The following is a 23,712-nucleotide window of genomic DNA, read 5'->3' as shown; positions in this document are numbered from 1 at the left end:
AATGCTATGTTTAATTTTTTGAGGAATGGCCAAAAATTTCCATAGCAGACGATCATTTCATAGTCCAAAGAGCAGTGTACAGGGGTTCTGGTTTCCTGCATCTTTGACACAGTTGTTATTTTTTTTAAATAATGGCCATTCTAATGGGTGTGAGATGGTATCTCAGTGTGGTTTTGGTTTGCGTTTCCCAAATAACTAGTGATGTGTAGCATCTTTTCTTGTGCTCCTTGGCCATTTATAGATCTTCTTTGGAGAAATATCTATTCAGGTCCTTTGCCTGGATTTGATTTGGGTTGTTTTTGTTGTTGTTGTTATTGAATTTTAGGAGTTCTGTAGGTATTCTGGATATTAATCCCTTATTAGATGTACGATTTGCAAATATTTTCTCCCATTCTGTTTTATTTTGATAAAGTCCAGTTTATCTACTTTTTTTTGTTGTTGTTGTTGCCTGGGCTTTTGGCATCGTATCCAAGAAATCATTGCCAAATCCAGTGTCGTTAAGTTTTCACGTATGTTTTTTCCTAAGAGTTTTATAGTTTTAGCTTACCCTTATTTCTTTGATCTACTGTGAGTTATTTTTTGTTTGTGGTATATGCCAGTAACACACTGTTTTGGTTACTGTAGCTTTCTAGTTAAGTTTTGAAATCAGGAAGTGTGATACCTCTACTTTGTTCTTCTTTTTCAAGATTGTTTTGGCTCTTCAGGGTCCCTTAAGATTCCATGTGAATTTTAGTTTTAGGATGGGTTTTTCTATTTCTGCAGAAAATGTCATTGGGATTTGATAGAGAGTACATCGAATCTGTAGATCACTTTGGGTAGTGTTAACATTTTAACAGTGGTAAGTCTTCCAGTCTTTGAACACAGGGTGGCTCTCCATTTATTTATGTCTCTTTTTTTCTTTCAGCAACGTTTTGTAATTTTTAGTGTACAGGTCTTTTGCTCCTTGGTTAAGTTTTTTCCTTAAGTATTTTATTCTTTTTGATACTATTGTAAATGTAATTGTTTTCTTAATTTCCTTTTTGGATTGTTCATAGCTAGTGTATAGAAATGCAACTGGCTTTTTTGTGTTGATATTTTTATCCCTGTACCCTTTGCTGGGTTTATTCATCCAGAGTTTTAAAAGCTGTTGCACTTGTTTTCTGTGTTGTGTAACAAGTGTAACAAATTTAGCAGCTTAAAACAACACACATTTATTATCCTACAGTCTCTATGAGGCAGGAATCTGAGCATGGCTGAGCAGAGTCCTCTGCATAGGGTCTTATGAGATTGCCATTGAAGTGTTGGCTGGGCTGAATTCTCTCCTGGAGACTTACATGATAAAATCCACTTCCAGGCTCACCGAGGAAGGTTTGGCAGAATTAATTTCTTTGTGGTTTTTGGATTGAAGCTTCTTGCTCACTAGCAGTCACTTTAAGGTAACTAAAGGTTATCTGGAGGCTGTCTTCGAGCTCCTGAAGGCTGCTCTCAGCTCTTAGAGGCAACGTGAATTTCTTGGCCCTGTGGTATTTCCTGATGGAACCACATCGTCAAATCATCAAGGAGAGTCTAGAGCAAGTCTGCTGGCTGGCTAGTCTTATATAGGGTAACATAATCATGGGAATGACATCTCATAACCTTTGTCCTATTCTGTTGGTTAGAAGCAAGTCACAAGTCCTGGCCACATTCTTTGGGAGGTGTTTACACAAAGATGGGAACAGAAGGAGGGGGGATAATGGTGGGGAGCCACCTTAGAGTCTGTCTGCCATAGCTGATTACAAAATAGCCCATACTTTATAAACCATTTTTGTTTAAAAAACATACATATGCAGTTAAAAGAAGCATCTTACAAAGTAACACATACTTTGAAAAACGTGCGTGCGATTGAGGTATCACTGGTGGTTTTATTGTTCTTTTGTATTTTATTATTTTCCTCCCACTTCTCCTCTCTGCAACATCCCCGTTTTGCAATTTGAAATCAATAGTTGGTGTTTTCACCATAACTAAATAAATATTGTTTACTGTTCAGCCAGGTTTTCTACCATGATTGTTTTCTTTCTTGTTTAACTTTCAGTTTTTTCCAGGAGGGTTTCCAGGGGTTTCCCTTTTTTTTTTTTTTTTTTTTTTTGGCTTAGTTTTCTGTTCACCTTACTTTTCCCAAATGCTCCAACAGATTTTTTTTTAATGTTTGTTTGTTTGTTTGTTTATTTATTTTGAGAGAGAGAGAGACAGAGAGCACGGGTACTTGCCTGAGCTGGGGAGGGATAGAGAGAGAAAGAAAGAGGGAGAGAGAGAAAGAAAGAAAGACAGAGAGAGGGAGAGAAAATCCCAAGCAGGCTCATTGCTGTCAGCTCAGAGCCCAACGTGGGGCTCAATCTCATGAACTATGACATTCATGACTGAACCAAAATCAAGAGTGGGGTGCTTAGCTGACTGAGCCACCCAAACACCCCTCCGGGAGATTTTTCAAATGCCTCATCCTATCTCTCTAATTTCTTTTGAATCAGATAGTTTTTGAAATGGAGAAAAATATAAAACAAAAATACAGTTTGAGGAAGAACAATACAATGAGCATCTGTGTCTCTCTGCCTAGGTCAAGAAACGGCATTATAATTATCCTAGGAGTTCCTGTATGTGTTCTGTAATGCACGCCTTCCGCTCCAGGCAATCACAATACCATTTTACATGTTAATTAATCACTCTTCTTGGGACCATTCCCCGCCCAACTCTTGCAGTCCCATTCTCCCCTCCATACATGTATTTCTAATCAATGTGTGGTTTAATTTTGAAAAGTGGATTAGCTCTACCACGTTGTTCTGTCTGTTAGGATAGCCTAACCTTCTTTAATACAGTTCAAGTGTATGTCTCACTCACGTCTGTGTCCGTTGTGAGTGGGGAAGCAGTGGAAGGTGCGTGAGTCCCTGTGTGACTGTGGAATAGACTGCTCCTTTGAGTTTCTCTTTTCTTTTATGAAGCATATCTTCTAGTAGCTTATTGACAAAGGATATCAAAGAGGTAAGTTTTTGAGACCTTGCATGTCTGAAAAGGCCTTTATTTGTCACGTATGAGAATAGAATGGTTTGACTGGCAAGTAGCCTATGCCAGTCTTCCTTCAGAAGTTTGAAGGCATCGGTCTATTGTCTTCTTGTTTCCAGAATTACTTTTTAGGGTTTAAAGCCATTCTGGTTGTTAATCCTTTCTGTGTAACCTTATTTTCCCACCCATGGAAGCTTGTCAAATCATCCTTGTCTTCGGTGTTTGAAATTCACTGTGGTAATTCACTACGAAACACCTTGGTATTGACTCAGGACTTGTGTTGAGCATTCTGTAGACCCTTTGAATCTGGCGTCTCATGTCCGTAACTTCTGGGGAAGTTTCTGTGGGAGGAGGGTCAGTTTCTCTTAATTTGTATGCAAAGGAGCCACCCACGTGTTGACGTGAGGTCTTTTTGGAGCAGAAGTCGTGCATGTAAGGTGCAGCTCGTGGCATGTGGCTTTAGATTGGAATGGCACGTGGATTGGCTACTCGCAGCTGTACTGTCAGCTCGGCTCTCTTCTCTGATCCTTCCGTTGTGAACATTGAACTTACGTTGCATGATATCTTGTTGACTTCTCCCTTTTATGGGCCTGATTGGTGTGTTGCCTACCATTTCAGGGCATTACTTTGCCCTTTGTAAGACAGGTTTAAGCTATACAAACCTGACCAACATGGCTCAAGAGAGATGTTGGCCTCTCCCTTTCTACTCCAAGAGCATCTCAAGTCGCTACTATTGTATTTTCCACTCAGTGAGCTACATGGGTAGAAGCGTTCATAGAATAAAGGTCTTCAGGAAAAGCTGAAAATTTCAAAGGATTTTGCTTTGATAATGAAAGTTGTAGGCTTAAAAATTAGTGCTTTTCCCCAGGACTTTAGAGGAATTAATGCTTGCTTCTTTGTTCTAATTTTGACTTGATGCAAGTCAGATTTTTAATTTTCAGAGTTAATCCAGTGGTGCTCATTCTATTTAAAATTAGCAATGTGTTTCCCACTTACTTAGAATTTCATTATGCCTATAAAAGTGATGGTTACTGGGAAATCTGTTAGAAAATTATAGTTTTACCAGAGATGACCAACATAAATTTTTACAGTCTTACTTTGCAGTTGCTCTGACAGATTAAATAAATCTTTCCTCTTTATCAGTTTATTAATATAATTTCAAAGTTGGTTAGTCCTTTAAGTTTATATTTTCATACTATGAATTAGCCCATAATTGTAGCTTTTAATTTAAATCATTTTTTTGATAAAATGTTTTTTCACAATATATAAAGCTTATGAAAAAAGGAAAATTCTGTTTTATATATATTGCCTATGTTCTTCATTATTCGTGTGTATGAGGTTTTACATATTTGCAGTCATACCGTATATATGGTTTTGTTATCTTTTTGTACCTTATGGGCATAATATCAAAATATGTCCTTGTCTTTGCTTCCTTTCCATGAGTTTTCTACTACCACAATTTATTACATCATTTTGATTGGCCTTGACTTAAAGCTATTGCTGTCAATTCGGGTCATTTTCAGTTTTGTGTGTGGTTTTACTAAAAAGAAATTAAAATGATCATATTTATCAATTTTTGATAAGTAATTTTTCCTCTTGCACTGTGTTTTAAGTTTTACTTTTTTTATTAGAATATAGTTAGTATAAGTATTGTCAATAGAATTCATCTTAGTGATGAATTAGAATTAGAATTAGAAAGGTCTAAGGCTAATTTAAGTTCTTTTCTCCTTTGGGGCTTAATTCTGGCCCCATCTATTGTATTATCAGTAACGCAGGTTAGTTAGCACACTTCTGTCATGTTGGTTTTGATTTTCATTTCTTTTGACGGAAGAAGTATTTCAGTAATAATTCTATCTGCTCCACAAAGAAAACACACACTTGTATAGTTCAGGAAAAGGATTTCCAGTTCCTTTTATTGTTGCCACATGTCTAGTAAATTAGAAATAGTGAAAAATGCCTTCCTACTAAGTATATAGATGTAGTGTTGGATTATATTTGTGTTTGAAAATATGCAATTCCCTCACCCACCTGTGGCTCAATTAAGATTAACCTTAGCCATGGGATATACTTCTGAATTCTGTACTTCACTACCTTCTCTTTTGCCTATCGTGATTTTAGATATTTTGTTTTTTAGTGTCGGCGGTATCACATATTTCCATAGCATTTTACATTTTATAGAAACTTTTATGTCTATTTGAGCTTTAAAGTGACCCCTGTGATATAGGAATAAATTTAATAAAAGAAGTATGCGAATTACTCATTGAAAATCACAAAACATAGAATAGAATTAAAGGTCTGAATAAATCCCATGTTAATTGATTAGAATCTTAATATTGTTAAGATGGTAATATTTCCCAAAGTGAACTATAGATTTAATGTAATCCCTATCAAAATCCCAGCTGCTTTTCTTTTTTTTAAAGTGACATGTTAATCCTAAAATTTATTTGGAAATATAAGGCACCAAAATCTTAAGAAGAACAAAGTTGACTCACTCGTCCCAGTTTTAAAACTTACTGTAGGGATGCCTGGGTGGCTCAGTCGGTTGAGCATCTGACTTCAGCTCAGGTCATGATCTCATGATTCATGAGTTCAAGCCCCACATCAGGCTATGGGCTTACAGCTCAGAGCCCGTTTTGGATCCATTGTCCCTCTTTCTCTCTGTTCCTCCCCTGCTTGTGTTTGCTTTCTCTCTCAAAAGTAAACAAACATTAAAAGATAAAAAATAAAACTGTAGCAAAGCTACAGTAATCAAGACAGCATGATACTGACAGAAGGATGTTTATGTTGATATGGATATAGATAGATCAATGGAATAGAATGGAGGGTCCACGCATAAACCCTTACTTTTGGGGTCAGTTGGTGTTTGACAAGGCTGCCAAGACCATTCAGTTGCAGAAAGAATAGTCTTTTCAACAAATGGTACTAGAACAAGTTGACATCCACAGGCAAAAGAATAGTGTTGGTACCATGCCTCAGACCATATATAAAAATTAACTCTAAATGGATCATAGACATAAAAGTAAGAGCTGAAATTGTACAACTCTGAGAAGAAAACATAGGAATACGTCATTGAGATATTTGGGTAGGCAGTGCTTTTTTAGGAATGACATCAAATTGAATGAAACAACAAAAGAAAAAATAGGTAAACTGACTTCCTCAAAATAAAAGCTTTTGTGCTTCAGAGAACACCGTTGGGAAAGGATATGTGGGGGGCGCCTGGCTGGCTCAGTTGGTTGAGTGTCCGGTTTCCTGAGATAAAGCCTCGCATCGAGCTCTGTGCTGGCAGCGCAGAGCCTGCTTGGGATTCTCTCCCTCTCTCTCTGCCCCTCCCCTGCTCGCTCACATTCTTTGTCAAAATAAATAAATAAACATTAGAAAAAAAAATCACATCTTTACTGCATGCTTCCCTATATCTTCCTAGTGTTTGGTTTTATCTTTGTTTTTTGCTGCCTAAGGTTCTGTTATTCTCCCTAATACTTTGTTTTGTTTTGGTTTTTTTTGGTTTTTTTTTTTTTTTTTTTTTTTTGCTGTTCTGCTTTATGGCATGCTTTTAAGTCTGACCTGTCCTCAGCAATATGTAATTTTCTCTCCCTTCCTTTCATCCTCTGAGTGTATGTCTACACATAACATTTCTGGGGTGTTGTTTTTTTTTTTTTTTTTCTGAGTATAGTTGACACACTGACATACTTTTTAAAAGGCATAGGAAAAGGAGAGAATTTGATACTAGAAAATGGTTTACTTCTCAGGGCATACTGAGAATACAGTTGTTGGTTAAGAGCACATCTTCCTAATATGGGTTCTGCACAGTTGATGAAAATAGTATTGTAAATCATGTCAAACATACAGCCCATTAGAGCTAATTTATTTAAACATGGTTAGCAAGGAAGGAAGTGCAACCACTGTATGTCATCTTTATGAAAGTAGGAAATGGAAAGATTTGCAGTTGTTTTGGGTGTATGTGAACAGTATGTATTCAAAATAGGAGACTTTAAATTTTTGTTAATTCTTAGGACTACTGAATGTGGAAGTTGGAGATGTGATTATACAGGTTCTCATGGAAATATAAAATATAAGAAATATAATAAGCATTGTATTTTGTAAAATGTAAGCTTAATTTAACCATTCTAGGTTTTAATATTCTCCTGAGATTTAGTTTGTGTTTAACATCTACCTTTCATGTTCTGCCAGGTCTTCCAATTTTGCCTCATATATGCGTATTTTCTTTCCTTCTTTCCATCTTTCTTTTTTAACGTTTGTTTATTCTTGAGACAGACCGTGAGCGGGGGAGGGGCAAAGAGAGAGGGCCACAGAATCTAAAGAAGGCTCCAGAGTCAAGCTGTCGGCACAGAGCCAGACATGGGGTTCAAACTCAGAAACCTTGAGATCCTGACCTGAACTGAAGTCAGACGCTCAACTGACTGAGCCACCCAGGCGCCCCCCGTATTTTCATTTTATACTTAGCCTCAATTTCTACATGTACCTTTTATTCTTTCCGTAGATTCTGTTAATGATTTATTCATTTTGTGAATCTCATCTAGATATTTGCAGGACTGATGTCTTTAACTGTTAATTCTTTCCTCTTGCCTACCTGCCTGCCTTCCCTCATGCCTCCCTACCTCCTTCCCTACCTCCCTCTGCTGCCGCTTTGCTCCTCCCCTGCCTTTCCCTCTTCATTTCGTTGTCTTCTAGCCAGCAGTGGAGCCATTCTCTCCTTTGCCTATAATCTTTCTAATGTATACATAACTATTGGTATTCTTCTGTACCGTGATTACAGTAAAAATCAAGATTTTGGTTGAAATTCCCAGTTCCCATGTCTTTTGTTCCCTTGGTTATCTACCTTTCTCAACCAGTTATTTTTTCTAACACTTTATTGTACACATTTTGAAACATACAGAAAAGTTGAAGAGAGTTCTACTGTGAACACTCATGTACTTACTACCTGGATTCCACTACTAATATTTGATTATACTTTATCTCCTACTATGCTTTATCCATTCCTCTATTTATTGTTCCATCTTTTTTTGGGAGGGTGGATGCATTTCAAAATAAGCAGCAGATATCACTTGCTTCAACCCTAAATATTTACCATGTGTCTTATTAACTAGAATTTAGTGTTTGTTGAGAGGAATTTTTCTTTTGAGGTAAAATTTACATTGAAAGATCTTTTTTTTTTTTAATTTTTTTTTTTTTAACGTTTATTTACTTTTGAGACAGAGAGAGACAGAGCATGAACGGGGGAGGGTCAGAGAGAGGGAGACACAGAATCCAAAACAGGCTCCAGGCCCCGAGCTGTCAGCACAGAGCCCGACGCGGGGCTTGAACTCACAGACCGTGAGATCATGACCTGAGCCGAAGTCAGCCGCTCAACCGACTGAGCCACCCAGGCGCCCCTTACATTGAAAGATCTTAAGTGAACCATCATTAAATGACCTCTATGTTCTAAGTCATTTGTGTTCTCATAAGGGCACTAACTCCCATCATAAGGCCATACTTCTAAAACTTGTGTATTCATTTGGATTTTCAAAAATAAGACTTTGAATACCACAAAACACCTTAAAATTTTTTTCTTTAAAAATTTTTTTATTACATAAAAGTGCTACATAGTATAATGATTATAATTTAAGGTGTTTCTATTTTTTCTAGATTGTTCCATGCTTCAGCAAATATTCTTAACATTGTTAATGATACCACATAATGCATGCTGGAGGAAATAACTTGAGGGTGTTTTTGTTTAGTTAAGCGTATGAACATGTAAAGAAAGGCAAGGATTGCCCCTTTGTCTACTTCATAAGCTAAATGTGTAAAGAGATAGTTAATTTAAGACGCTTGAAACATTTATGGAGTGCTTTATGAGTTTATTGAGTGTTCGCATTTGTCTGAACTCACTTGAGCCTCCCATTCACCGTGTTGGATAGCTGGATGGTTGATCTGTCTGTGCCGTGAGTGAAGAAACCAAGGCTCAGGCACGGCAAAGGGCAGGGTAGCCGTTGAACTCAGATCCTCTCCCTTTAAATTTAGTCCAGTAGCAACAGCTGTGCTCACATTCGTCTTTAGTTCAAGTGCCATTCCAGCTGCTGGGATTTGCTGAATAACTAGCAAATGTTTTACTGCGCAGACTGGCGTTAACTGTAGTGAGGACCCTGACACAAAGACCTATGCCAATATTTTGAGTTCCCCAGGATGAAGTACTCAGATATAAAGGAACTGCAACTATTGGGATCCAGACAGAACTCTCTAAGTGGGCTATATTTAGAATGTGACGTACTGATACTACATCCCCGTTCTGTTCGCACAAAAGTGAACAGTATCATGATTTAAGTGTCACTTAATGTGGCATAATGCCTGTTTTTCAGAAATCGATTGCATGTGAGCTCATTGGAGAAGAGAAAGCCTTGTTGATCTGTTTTGGAAGGTTTAGGTTTCACAACATCCTTGAAGGTAATTCCCTACTTTCCCTTAGGTAGCAGATCCTTAATGACAAAAGCAGCTGGAGAAAATCAGCTTCACATTGGGTTACGGACTTGACAAAAATGTGGGCAGTTTTGTTTTTGGCGGTGGATGTAAAGGTTTAGCTCTTGGTTTGGTTGATACCATTAAGGAAAAGCTGGAAGAGATGAATATGGCTCCTGAAGAATGTGGACTTGAGGAAACCTTGCGATAGAAATTTACTGAAAGTCCTTCAGGATCAGAAACTGGAAATAGTCTATTTGAGATCACCTTTTGAGTCTGTATCCTTATTTTTGTCATTTTGAAGATAGATTGCATAGGAGCTGAAAAGCTTTACCCTTTCTAGTATTAGTGAGGATGTCTGCCTACAGAGTACAAATCGTGTAATTCTTTCAAAAACGTTAGATTGCTTTTTGACATAGGTAATGGTTGATCTGCCTCATGTGCACCTGAAAATGGTGATAGGACCTGACCAATGAGTCATTGAAACTAGATACTCCCGACAGATAAGACAAGAAGGACAAGGAAGACCAGAAGTTGTTCCCATTTCCCGCTTATCCTGTGTTTCTTTTTTCTTGTCATCTTTCTCGCCGGGCTGGCTAGCCCGGAGCCTGTTGGGACAGTTTCGTTTGGAGCATTTTTAAGAAAAGATAATTCTTTATGTAAATCTGTGTGCTAGGAATATCCTGACAGGTCTGAGGTCTAGGGCAGTGTTTGTTGAGAAAGAAGGAAATGGGTTATGGAAAAAGAGGAAAAAGAAATACATTCAAAAGAGTGTCTCCAGCAGTGGCTTCAGATAGTGTGTGTCAGCTGTGTGGTGTATGGGGCCTAACTTGGGTGTGATCCACTTTGGGGCCACTTTCTTCTTTGAGCCTTGGACCTGAGTGTTTTCATTACTTTTTTTTAAGTGCATCTCTCCCTGATGTTGTTGGAATGCTAGAGAATCAAAAAGAAGAAGAAAAAGCGCAGCCATAATTCTTTTCCTTCTAATGAAACCGCTGTTAAACTTTTGATACAATCTTAATTTCTTCTGTAATTATTTTTATGTTCCTGGAATTAGAAAATGCCTGCTTTTGTCTCCTGTTTCTGTGAATGGTCTTTGAATGTGCCCTTGGAAAGCTAGCTGAAGGACAGATACTGGGTGATATCACTGTGCATCGGTTAAATTGTCACTCCTGTCTTTGAAAAGCGTTACCTGCTGCTTTTTTTCTCAGTAGGTGACTAGTATTTGTGCATTGTTACTATTAAGGTGTATGGTCTTTAAAATGATGCTGAGCATGGGGATGATGGGAGACTTCTGAAAAACCAGCACGGAGCTTTTCAGAAATTGTCTCGATTTGTGGCTGGGACTTATCAGCTGCTGGTTTCAGGCCTACATTCTTTCTCTTTGTTTCCATTGCTTATCGTGCCCAGATAGATTTTCTGTGGCAGGGTAATGAATTATCATCCGTCTTCATTTTGATTGACAAACATAGCATGCTAGCTATGTGGGAATAAGAAATGGTGTCAGATAAGAGGGGAATGGCTTGAATTTTCATTGGAGAAGACTTTTTTTAGAAGAGTGAATTGATGAAGTTCTATTTTAGTTTGCCTGAACCAAGTAAATTCCAACACATTAAAGTCACTTGGAGTTTTATATAGTTTATTCTACTGGGACAGACTTACATGAGAATTCCTTTGTGACTCACAGTGTAATGAAATTTTGTCAGTTTATTTTGTTAAAGCTAGGAAAAAAATTTTTTTAAGTTAATGAGTATTTTACTAAATGAGCCGTACTTCTCAGGAATGTGTATAGGAGAGAGGGAGGTCATGCAAATGGGGATGCTTTTTCTCATGGGAATCTTTAATTTCAAATACCATGTGTTTGGAAGGTTAGATGATCTTTATTATCCTTATTATTTAATCCTGGCAGATGAATTTTTCTTCTCTCTTTTGTAAAAATAGGTCTCTTTCATAATAACCACAATAATAATAGATCCACAGATACATTCTTAATCATTGGCCTGAGTCAGTTTAATTTGTCACTGTATCTTTGGCACTTTCCACAGTACCTGGCAGTGACAGGCACTCAGATATTTGTTGTGTGGACAGTGTTAGTTATTGTTAATTGCAGAATAATAAGCCTTCATTTGTTCTTTTATGTGGTAATAGTTTAATTGGAATTGTTTCTTAAATTACATTAAACAGCCAACTTACCTTTGTAAGTTTAAAGTTCTATACTAAAATTTCTTGATACGTTCTTTCAGAGCTTTAGACTGAATGACTTTTCTGAAATTTTTTTTTTTTTTTTTTTTGCTCTGGAATGGGAATAAGTTTTAGCAATACCTGTATTAATTTTATACTGATAAGTATACTGTATACTGATAAGAATTACTACTGACCGCAGTTTTCTGAGGCTAATATTACCACACATTCTAGTAGGTTGCCGTGAGTAGTATGGTAAAAAAGTATAAATTTAAGTATTCTAAAATTTATTGGCATAATTTGATAGGGGGAAAAAGTATTTGGTGACTAATTTACATGTAAATTAAATACAGAAACATAACTTCACATTTCTAAAAGCAAATGTATAAAGGAGCTTTAAAGTGATACAAAGAGAAACATCCTAAGTTATTCTGTGTCTGTTTATTTCAGGGCTGAAAACAGTGAAATCACGTTTCACAGTTAAGGACCTGTTAAGAAGACAACATGGGGACGCCTGGTTCTGGAAGGAAAAGGACGCCTGTAAAAGACCGATTTTCTGCAGAAGATGAAGCTTTGAGTAACATTGCCAGAGAGGTGTGTCTGGAAAACCCCCTCCCAACACTGAGTCTTTGCAAAAGCCGGGGGGCGGGGGGTAGATCTCGGTAGACTTTCTCGTTAACTGAGCTAATTTCAGAATGCTTACTGTGAGATGTTATATGTGGCCTCGAAATGATGTGTTGGAGTGAAATACAGTTACCGTCTCTTTATTTGGCTGTGCCTCTTACCTGAAATTAGTTTTTCCTTTTATTTGTTGCGGATTACTTTGAGGTACCTGTTGGAATGTTTTGAAATTTGTAATTAACCTTCAGTATTGAAACTTAACGTAATTAGAATGTGGCAAATCTGACAGCTGTATCATAGAAACGCTCATGGGCTGTACTGTTAACATATTCCAGGAGGCACCGTATAAATGTTGGCGGAAACAATCCTTGTTTGGTGTCTGCTCAGATTCAGTTGCTTTAGCTGGGTTTTGAAATACTGCGTTGGAATTTCTATGTTTAACTTTTAGCTAGTACCAGAGCTTCTGCAGCATTTTTGTTTTGGTTTGTTGACAACTTAGGAGAAAGAAACAAATGGAAAGGGCTGTCACCTTTGAATCACTGGCAGCATTTCCTGTTGCATGTTGGAAATTTAAGATAACTCCCAGCTGTGATTTCTTAGTGAGGTGCCAACTTTGTTTCAGACTCTGACTCTGTCTGCAGCTGCAGACCTGACGGTAAACTAATCTGGCACGAGAATTGGGTAGAGCGTTATTAAATTATATTCTTTTTGTGAGGATTAGGCCCTCACCACTTCCTCTTTGTTATTCTTAGTAAATAGCTCATTTAGGGCTAGTGCTGTTTCCTTTTGACATATTATACGGTCTCTTTTTGATCCAGCTCTTTGTTAACTTTTTCCTCTGGTCAGCTACTCAGTTAGCTTTTGAATTAGAAGTCAAATTCTGTAGAACGATGTTTGAGGCAAAAACAAAAGTGATCTAAAAACGGTTGACAAAATTGTGATATTTAAAAAACCTCAAGTGAGGGGCGCCTGGGTAGCTCAGTCATTAAGCATCTGACTTCGGTTCAGGTCATGTGATCTTACAGTTTGTGAGTTCAAGCCCCACATCGGGTGAGCCTGATTCCCAAACTGGGTGAGCCCTGCTTCTCTCTCTCTCTCTCTGTCTCTCTCTCTGTCTCTCTCCCTCTCTCTTTTCTGCCCCTCATTCACTTGCGCCCCCTCTCTTTTCTCTCTCAAAAAAATCAAGTGAGCTATTTTCAGATAAAAGGGTAAAAGATACTTGAAAATGGAATGAAAAGGAGTTATAGTGATGTTAAGTATTTGCAAAAATGAGGCATTTTGGGAGCCACATAGTTTTAGTTGAAAACTGAAACTACTCAAGATGTTTACCTCCCAAATTGGAGAGATTTATCCAGATTTCTATAAGGAAAGCAAATGTGAGCACCTTCTAGGCTTGTCTGTATTTTACTAAATGTTTCAACTCTTTTTTTTTTTGGATGTGACACTTCATTTGCAAAAGTGGGTGCCTTTAAACATTTAACACTTGCATACTTACTATGTGACAAATACTATTGTAAGCATTCAAACTGCATTAATTCATTTAATCTTCACAAAATTCTGAGATTGGTTTTATTTTTATCTCCATCTTAACAGATAAAGAAACCATCTCACAGAAGAGTTAAATATTTTTCCTCAGGTCACATAGGCAGGAAATAGCAGAGCTTGGGTTCAAACACATGAAGTCTGGCTCCAAGGTCTGAGCATTCAAACACTCGCTATGCTATACTGTTACTCAATATTCTCCAACTCCCCCAGTTTGTTTTCTGTAACTTTTCATGATTTTGAAAGTACTTGCACATCTTGATTCTCATAATAACTTTGTGTGTTAGGTAGGATAGGTATTGTTATTAGCCTTATTTACAGACAAGGAAACGGACGAAGCTGAGATGAATGTCTAAAAGGTACGAGACCTGGGGCTCAAATTCAGCTCTGTAAAGCCATTGTTCATTCTACTGTACCATACTTTTCCAGAATAGGCAGGCTTTGGAGAGTTGTAAGTGTGGCTTTTAATTCTGGCCCTGCTAGTTGCTGGTTGAGTAATTTTGTTAAGTAGCTACTGTGGATTTCAGTTCCCTCATCTGTAAAATGGGAACAGTATTGTCTTCCTGTATTATAAGGCTGTTGTGGCAATTAAAGAAAATAAAGCATGTAAACCTTCAGCATAGTGTTAGGCTTGCAGTGGCTATTTTGTTGCTTATTAATGTCATAATTGAAAGTGAGAATACAGGTAAAAGAGTCTTTTTTTGGTAAAAAAAAAATGTAGTAAGATAGGTGTTCTAAAACATTTTTGATTGCCAGACTCAGGGAAATTTTTCAGCGTTCAGATTCCCAGGCCTTACCTGTGCTTGTGAATCTGAATCTGTGGGGGTTGAGCTCAGAAACCTGTGTTTAAGTGTGTGTGCACGTATGGGTATGCACAAACACCTACACACACACTTCCTCCCAGAGGATTTTGATGGCCAGTCAGGTTTGGGGACCATGAACCAAAATACACTTGGATGGTCAGTTTTTTATACTTCCAGATTGTTTTCCTCCCTGTATATTATTATTTTGCTATGCAATAACAAATTTAATCCGATTATTAAATGATAAGTTATAGTATAATAATAAAAGTTAGTACTATAAAAGGGTTTAAAAGGCCAGTATTTCTAGTTTATGTTTCTGTTTTCAGAGCTCTCAATATGAATATACCATCTCCAATAATCTGGTCAAAAAGCTGATCTTAGCCTTCAACGTGAAAGGGACAGTTTTTACTAAATTGACGACTTTTATTTGCATGGGTGCCCAATGTGTGATGTAGTGGTTTGAAAACTTTAGAAGTTCGGCAGTTTTAACAATTCTTTCATATATTCCTTGTGGTTATTTTTCTTTCCTTTACAGTTTTCATAGCCAATTCTTAATTGTCCATTCATACATTGCTTGGTTGACACTCGCAGATAGTCCTTAATCCTTATTTTCTCCTTTCACTCACTCACTCACACACACACACACACACACACACACACACACAACATGCCTGAAGTTAGGAAGAAACAAAAATGAACAGAACCCTTGTCATTTTTATTAAAAAAATTTTTTTTTTTTTTCAATGGGGCGCCTGGGTGGCGCAGTCGGTTAAGCGTCCGACTTCAGCCAGGTCACGATCTCGCGGTCCGGGAGTTCGAGCCCCGCGTCAGGCTCTGGGCTGATGGCTCAGAGCCTGGAGCCTGCTTCCGATTCTGTGTCTCCCTCTCTCTGTGCCCCTCCCCCGTTCATGCTCTGTCTCTCTCTGTCCCAAAAATAAATAAACGTTTGAAAAAAAAAAATTTTAAAAATAAAAAAAATTTTTTTTTCAACGTTTTTTATTTATTTTTGGGACAGAGAGAGACAGAGCATGAACGGGGGAGGGGCAGAGAGAGAGGGAGACACAGAATCGGAAACAGGCTCCAGGCTCCGAGCCATCAGCCCAGAGCCTGACGCGGGGCTCGAACTCACGGACCGCGTGATCGTGACCTGGCTGAAGTCGGACGCTTAACCGACTGCGCCACCCAGGCGCCCCACCCTTATCATTTTTAAAGAGGACAATAGCTTAATCCTTTTTTTTATAGTTAAATTTTAAGTGTTTAATTTTTCTTTTCTCACTTCAAATTGCTTTTTGCAGTAGACAGGGAATGCCATAAATACAGAAAAATAATCTCTTTTTCCTCCTGCTTACTATTTGCTCAGGTTTCTTTGCTCCTCCGTTGGTCCCAAGTCAGGGAACTGGGGAGAATGAGGAGGAAAAGAAACAAAAGGCATAAATACATTCTGCAGACTGGATAGTTTGCCTGCTAAATACGGAACTGAGTACATTGTGGTAAAACACACACAAAACCTAGCATCTTAACCATTTTTAAAATGTAGGATTCTGTGGCTTTAAGTACATTCACATTGTTGTGTAACCATTATCACCACCCATCTACAGGGGTCGAAGTCTTTGTTTTGTAAGACCTGTGTACATTCTAAGAAGGACATTTAGAAGTTTGAAGATTGCTCTGGGAAGGCAGGAATGTGGATGGATTTAGAAGTCCCACCGTGTAGTAGGCATGTGACTGCTCTGCGGCTGGGGGCGGGGGCGGGGGGGGGGGGTGTTGGTCTGTCACAGCTCTCAGAAGAGCTCAGAGGAGCTGAGTCAGAAGGGGTCACCAGCAAGTCCTCTAGGGCGTCAGAAGACCAATGCGGATTCTTTCCTTTCTTGCTTGTTTGGCTTTGATTGTTCCAGAGGTTTGGGGGAAATGCAGTTGAAGCATGGACTTTAAGCGAAAATTACCTAACAGCACAGAGTGTACCCAATTGGGAAGCCTGAGGCTGCTGGCTCTCCAAAGGAAAAAGATGAGGGTTGGGCAAAAGCTGCTTATGCCGCCTTGCGCCTTACTTGCAGTAAGTTGGGTGAATGTTATGGTGAGTGTTCCCAGAAGAAGTTAAGCCTTTGAAGGGATAGCAAACAGTCTTTTTAAGGTATCAAGAAGCCTGGAATATTACTAATCTCCTTGTTTTGGAGCTGAAAATACGAAGAAAACATGTTTCATGCACATCTCTCCAAATGGAAGTTATCAGAACATTGCTTAATTTCGGATCTTATGATCTGAGAGTCCTTCCAGCTCTAAAATTCTGTGATTTCCCTTGAGATCCAGGACCCAAAAAGATTCATGCTCTTAATGGACAGTTCTCTTAAATCTAAAAGATCAGTGACGAGCATAGAAATTGATTTTATAGGAGCTGGAGTTGGAGTCTAGCAAATGGAGTGTTCAGAGACTTGTTGAGCAGATGTACGTGTGGACGTGTTTGGAGCATATACCTACTTGTGATAACGAAGGAAGGTTTTATTTCTTTTCAACATTTGTGGCTGCTAGAGCTTTCAGATTTCATTTTTTAAAAATAGCTTTATTAAGATATAATTCACCCATTTGAAATGTTTTTGGTATGCTTTTGAAATGGTTTTTGGGGGGCGCCTGGGTGGCGCAGTCGGTTAAGCGTCCGACTTCAGCCAGGTCACGATCTCGCGGTCCGTGAGTTCGAGCCCCGCGTCGGGCTCTGGGCTGATGGCTCAGAGCCTGGAGCCTGTTTCTGATTCTGTGTCTCCCTCTCTCTCTGCCCCTCCCCCGTTCATGCTCTGTCTCTCTCTGTCCCAAAAATAAATAAACGTTGAAAAAAAAAAAATTAAAAAAAAAAAAGAAATGGTTTTTGGTATTTTACATTATCTTTTAAAAGTTGTGATTATAATATATATAACAAAATTTGCCATTTTAACCATTTTAAGACTACAATTCAGTGGCATTCATTCCATTTACAATGTTGTGTAGCCATCACCACTGTCTATTTCCAAAACCTTTTCATCACCCCACATGTTAATTCTGTAGCCATTAAGTAAGAACTCCTCATTCCCCTTCTTCCAGCCCCTGGTAACCTTTAATCTATTTTAGGTCTCTAGGAGTTTGCTTAATTCTGGATATTTCATATAAGTAGAATTATATAGTATTTATCCTTTTGTATTTGCCTTTTTTTCACTTAGCGTAAGGATTTCAAGATTCATCCATGTTGTAACGTGTCAGAACTTCATTCCTTCCCCCTCCTTTAAATTACTTCACTCCTTTGTTATGGCTGAATAATTTTCCACTGTTTGATATATTACATTTTGTTTATCCATTTATCTGTTGATGGTCAGTGGTTGGATTGCATTTTGCTGCCTACAGAAGTAATAGTCATCCAGGCATCTGGTGTGAGAATCAGAAGCTTGTGGGTTTTGATTATGGATTACCAGCCTGAATGGAAGGATATAAAGGGAAGAATTGTGCTTATAGTTTAAAAGATACTGTCCAGTGTTATTGTTTTGTATTAAAAAATTTTTTTAATGCTTTTGCTTGCTTTTTTTTTTTTTTTTTTTTTTTTTTTTTTTTTTTTTTTTGAGAGAGAGAGAGAGGGAGACACAGAATCTGAATCAGGTTCTAGGCTCTGAGCTGTCAGCACAGAGACCGATGTGGGGCTCAAACTCACAGACTATGAGATCATGACCTGAGTGGAAGTCCAATGCTTAACCAACTGAGCCAGCCAGGTGCCCCTGTTTTCTATTTTTAAAGTTTGTTAGTTTATTTATTTATTTATGTATTTGTTTGTTTGTTTATTTATTTATTTATTTATGGGGGGGATGGAATATGAGTGGGGGAGGGGCAGAGAGAGAGAATCCCAGGCAGGCTCCATGCTGTCAGCACAGAGCCTGATGCAGGCAGGGCTCACACACCATGAGATCATGACCTGAGCCGAAGTCAGATGCTTAACCAACTGAGCCTCCCAGGCACCCTTCCTCATCTGGTGTTATTGTTTTGTGGAATGCTAACTATAATAGGTTGGTAGAGCTAATGGTCCTGTGGTTACCTCACTATTTTACTTGAGTAACGTACTCATTTTTAGGATAAATTAAGGATGAAAAACTTTTGACAAGGATAGCAGCTTTTGAAGATGCAAGTATTGTGAATTACCATAATCACCATATTTATGGGTGTTAATACCATCTTTCATTTAAGAATAGAGTTGAAAAAAACTGCACAGATGTTGAATGTCATCCATTCAGTATGCACACCTGTTCTCTGCAAGCACATGTGTCAGGTATGAGGGATGTGGGGTAGACACGTCTAACACAGTCCTTGCCCTCGTGGTGCTTAGATTCTACAGGGGAAACTACATAATGGACTAGCTCAACTTTCAGTTCCTTTTTTTTCTTCAAAATTAGTATCTACATTTTACACGGTAATTTCTTTTTTTGTCTTGCACGTTGTGATTGTCAGTGCTGATCAGCGGCATTCTTAGAATCAAGGAAATACGGTAATCTGTTTGCAACTGTGTTAAGTGCTTTGAATAAAAAGTAAATGCTTTTATTAAAGAGTGTGTGGCAGTGGGGCTTGACATGTTTGGGGGCTTTGGGAAGGCTTCCCTGAGGAAGTGCCCTTTCAACTGAGTTCTGAAGAATGAGTGGAATTATTGAGGGGAAAGAGAGTTGCCAGATGTAGGTAAGAGCTTTCCAGTCAGAGGGAAGAATGTGTGACAAGCTTTTGAGACTAAAAGAGTATGGAGAATTCGAAGAATAATAACAGCAGCTAATATTTACTGATTCCTGAGCTTGTATTATGTACGAGTCACTGTCCTAAGTTCTTTAAAGGGATTTAGTCCTCATGACGATGCCGTGAGGTGGTCTGCTATTCTCATTTTATCCATGGTGAATGCAAGGTGTGGAGAAGTGAGTAACTTGCTCAAGGTCACATAGCTAGAAAGGGTAGGACTGAAATTTGCATGGGGGCTCCTACACCCTGAAAGTATTATGCCTTCCGTGAGATCACTAACACCAACATGCACAGCAAGGAGGAGAGGAGTCAGAGAGGTAGGCAGGAGCCAGATCATATAAGCCAGTGGTTCTCAACCAAGGGTGATTTTGTCTCCCAGAGGACATTTGGCAATGTGTGGAGGTATTTTGGAGATAACAGGAGGAGGGGTGTGCTACCAGAGCTTGTGGCTAGAGACCAGAGTTGCCCCTAAACATCTTGCTGTGCACAGGATACCTTCACAACAAAGAATTATCTGGCCCAAATGTCAGTAGGGCCAAGGCTGAGAACCCTGAGGCAGGTTCTTTTAGACTGTATTTAGGATTTGGGTCTGTGTCCTAAGAACAGTGGAAAACCATTGAAAGGTTTTGTGTAGGGGCATGACGTGATCAGATCTGTGCCTTGAAAGGATGACTTTAGTGCAGGTTGGAGATTATATCAAAAAGGACATTAGTGGATGTGGGGAGATGAGTCGTGAGACTTTCAGAGGCAGTGGGGGCCTGGCCCAGAGGTATGACGCTGGGCATGTTGAGAGGTGGTTGGGACGGAGAAGTAAGTAGTCGATGCTTGGTGAGTGGCTGTGTTTGGGTAGCAGAGAGGGAAAGGTTTGGATTGTGCATCATCTGGGTGGTGGTAGGGAACATTCAAGTGGGGAGGAGGCTTGGAGAGGGAGGATCACGGATTTATGTGTATTGTATTTAAGGTGTCCGGGAGGCATCTAAGTGGAGATGATGAAGAGGCAGTTTGTGGATATGGATCAAGAGTTCCAAGGAGACGTCTGGGCTGTAGATAAAAATTGAGACTTATGAGCATGTAGAACGTAATTGAAATTGTGAGTATTGGTGAGATTGTCTAGGGAGGAAGTATAGAGTTGAAAGTAATCATTCCTCAGGTTGAGTCCTAAAGCACTCCAAGGATTTCAAGGTCAAGTCTCAAGTCTTAATTCTGACACTTTTTTGATCATCCTTTTGTGTTTGATTCACATTGTTCTGTGCAAATCCGATTTGTCTGAAAAGCTGACTTCATAGGAAGCAGAGTTATTCTTGTTTAAGATATTTTTGGGGCACCTGGGTGGCTCAGTTGGTTAAGCACCCAATTTTGGCTCAGGTCATGATCTCGCAGCCTGTGGGTTCAAGCCCCGTGTTGGGCTCTGTGCTGACAGCTCAGAGCCTGGACCCTGCTTCAGATTCTGTGTCTCCCTCTCTCTCTGCTCCCCCGCTCACACTCTGTGTCTCTCTCAAAAATGAATGAACATTAGAAAAAAAATTTTTAAGTACTTTCGAGTGTTCTCAACAGTGGTCTTCAAAAATTTATAAAAGGTTGTGAAATGTGAGTTAATTTTTCAGAGTTTTGGAGAGTGACTATATTTTTATTTCTACCCAGTTAAAAAAAATTCTCCCCCTGTACTTACTGTTTTTATTAGACAAATCCTTTGAAAGAGCAAATCTAAGTTGTTTTTAGTCATTTAGAATTCCTTCCAGTGGCATTAATACATGAATGCAACCAGCGTCCATTGAGTTCAGAACTCTCTCCATTTTTTTTCCCATTTACCCCTGGAACTGAGCCAGAGTTCTGGCTCTGTAATGGCCAGCGTCACTCTGAGTATCTCCCTGTTCTTGATTTGTTCTTCTAACCAAAATTAACAAGATTTAGTTTTGTGTCAGTGTGATTGAAATATATTTGGTATAGCATTCATTGTCATAATCTTTACCATTCCTGTGACTTACAGGAATTTGGAAAAAAAAGTTCAAACAGCACAGTATCAGTAACCTAAATATGAAGACGTTACTGGCAACACCCTTTCTTTTTCTCCCAAAGTATTTCTACTGTGATTCGTAATTTCCCTTTGGTTAGATGTGTCACTGCAGATCCAAAGTTTCAGTTCTCCTGAGTGATCTCTCTGTTAGGTTATATTCAGACCTCAGTAGTAAAGTCTGTGATCTTAAATTTCCTCTCTCATTACAAAAGAATATTTTGCCATCAAAAGGTCTCAATAAAAGGAGTATATAGTCGTTTGACATCAGAAGAAAATGGCTTAAAAATCCCTAGATTTTGTCTAATACATGTAGCTGTTTGTGCTCAGAAAAATTTATACAGTTGGTCTTCAACTACCAAAAACTTTATAGAAAGTAGTTAACCATAATTACGTTGTAAGATTTAATTAAGAAAAAATGGTACCTGAGACTTTCTACTAAAGGGAAGTTGCTAAGAAATCGAGTAATGATTTTTATTTGTTAGTCTGGAAACCATAGCAACACAATAAATATTATGTCTCAATTTGTCTTTCACGGTTCTTTTGGCATGAGTGTCATGGAAAAATAAACAAAATTAAACACAGTAAACTCTGAGTCTTAGCTACCTGAATTAGTCATTTTCCTTGAATGTTTCACTTTCTAGAATTTTGTATTTCAGGTTTCTTGAAATTAAAGCGTAGTCTGTAAAGATCGAGATCGTATTTTGTCTTTTCTTCTTATGCTAGTTACATGGGTTTTATCTAATGGATACACATGCAGGCGGGCAGCTCCACAGTTGGCTTGGTTAAATGCGTTTCTGTCAAATTACAAAGTTTTAATTTGCCTCCCTTGAAAAGTGTTACATGAGCACAGTAGGACAAAAGTTTTAAAGCTAGAGGTTTCTCTCTCTTTTTTAAGACATTGAAGTGTGTGGTTTCATGCACTACTCTTTGAAAATATTAAATGCAGGAAGGTTTTGATAATAGTATAATGTTTGGTGATAATTGTTTCAGATTAAAAAAAGATGAGAAAGAAGGGAGAAAGAAGACAGTATAAACCAAGTCTAGGGTCCTTTGTTTCACTCCCGAGGCCTATCTTCCCCTACCCCTCTCACCCAACAGGGAACTACTGTAATAGAATCATAAGATACCCTTCCTGTCTATGTTCTAAAAGTTCTAATACATAGCTCCGTGAACAGTATTGTTTTACGGGTTTTTCTGTATTGTTTTCTTTTTTTTTTTTTTTTTTTAATTTTTTTTTTTCAACGTTTATTTATCTTTGGGACAGAGAGAGACAGAGCATGAACGGGGGAGGGGCAGAGAGAGAGGGAGACACAGAATCGGAAACAGGCTCCAGGCTCCGAGCCATCAGCCCAGAGCCCGACGCGGGGCTCGAACTCACGGACCGCGAGATCGTGACCTGGCTGAAGTCGGACGCCCAACCGACTGCGCCACCCAGGCGCCCCTCTGTATTGTTTTCTAAGTGCTCTACAGGCGTGCAGGTGTGAAACAAGTAGAACCATATGGGAAGCTGCCAGGCTGATAACTCAGTATGGCTGGGGAGAGGTTGGGGAATGAGAGGAGAAGATGCTAGAGAGACCGTAGGGACCAATCGTGAAGGGGTTTGTGTGCTGCGGAGTTTAGATTTGGTTTTGCAAGTTGTGGAGGAGCCACTGAAGGGTGAAACCCTTTTCAGATTTGATTTGTAGCATAACGGGTTTAGCTACCATGTGGAGAATGACTGGTAGGAGGCAGAAATCTAGCCGGGGAGCTGCTGTAGTCATCTTCGCTGGAGCCGCCAAGAGCCTGAGTTACGGCAGCGATAGTGGGAGTGGGGAGGACAGTTTGGATGGAAGGAATAGTAGAGAGAGAGAGTCTTGACGGGAGCTACCTAGTTGAGGTTGAATGACCTAATGTATGTGTTGGGGGGGGGCGTAAAAAAAGAAAGAGGGGCATTGTGTTGATTCTTCACCTCAGGTTTTGGGTGACCGGAACAGAAGGAGGAAGAGCAAGCCGAAAGGAAGGGCTACAGATTCCGTTTGTAACACGTTGAGTCTCAGGTTCCAGTGGGACAGCCCGAGTAGCTAATCGCCAGTTGGATCAGGACAGTGGGAGAAAAGTCTGAGGTGGACAGAAGATTTACGGGTCACCAGTGTCACCTGGGGTGGGGTGTGGGGGGCTGTGGAGCCTAGAGTAAAAAGAGGGAGTTAAGCCTGGAAGCTTTGGTTGCATTAAAATTTAAGGAGCTCGTAGAGAAAAATGAGCTCATGATAAGTTCTGAGGAGGAGAGATCAGAGAGTCCTGAGGAACACTGGGAGGTTAGTATTGCAGAAAGCCACGAGCTGAGAGTTTTAAGAAGGAATTGAGTGCTGAGGGATGTTGGAA

The 23,712-nt window shown here is 39.0% G+C and overlaps 1 protein-coding gene across 24 annotated transcripts in view; it reads left to right on the top strand.

Moving 5' to 3' along the window:
* The window catches only part of LRRFIP2 (LRR binding FLII interacting protein 2), a 107,545-nt gene that overhangs the window by 8,074 nt on the left and 75,759 nt on the right, over positions 1-23,712 (top strand). For all 24 annotated transcript variants that reach the window (XM_086720401.1, XM_086720400.1, XM_086720421.1 and 21 more), the window contains one exon: positions 12,094-12,237. In XM_086720401.1, the coding sequence (XP_086576527.1) occupies positions 12,148-12,237 (90 nt within the window). In that variant the 5' untranslated portion in view covers positions 12,094-12,147. The remainder of the gene's footprint in view (positions 1-12,093; positions 12,238-23,712) is intronic.

This window comes from Puma concolor, chromosome C2, assembly GCF_028749965.1.
Source record: "Puma concolor isolate L17-30 chromosome C2, mPumCon1.1.hap2, whole genome shotgun sequence".
Classification (NCBI taxonomy): Eukaryota; Metazoa; Chordata; class Mammalia; order Carnivora; family Felidae; genus Puma; species Puma concolor.
Note: the sequence above shows the minus strand (reverse complement) of the source record. Positions and strands in the feature narration are given on the sequence as shown.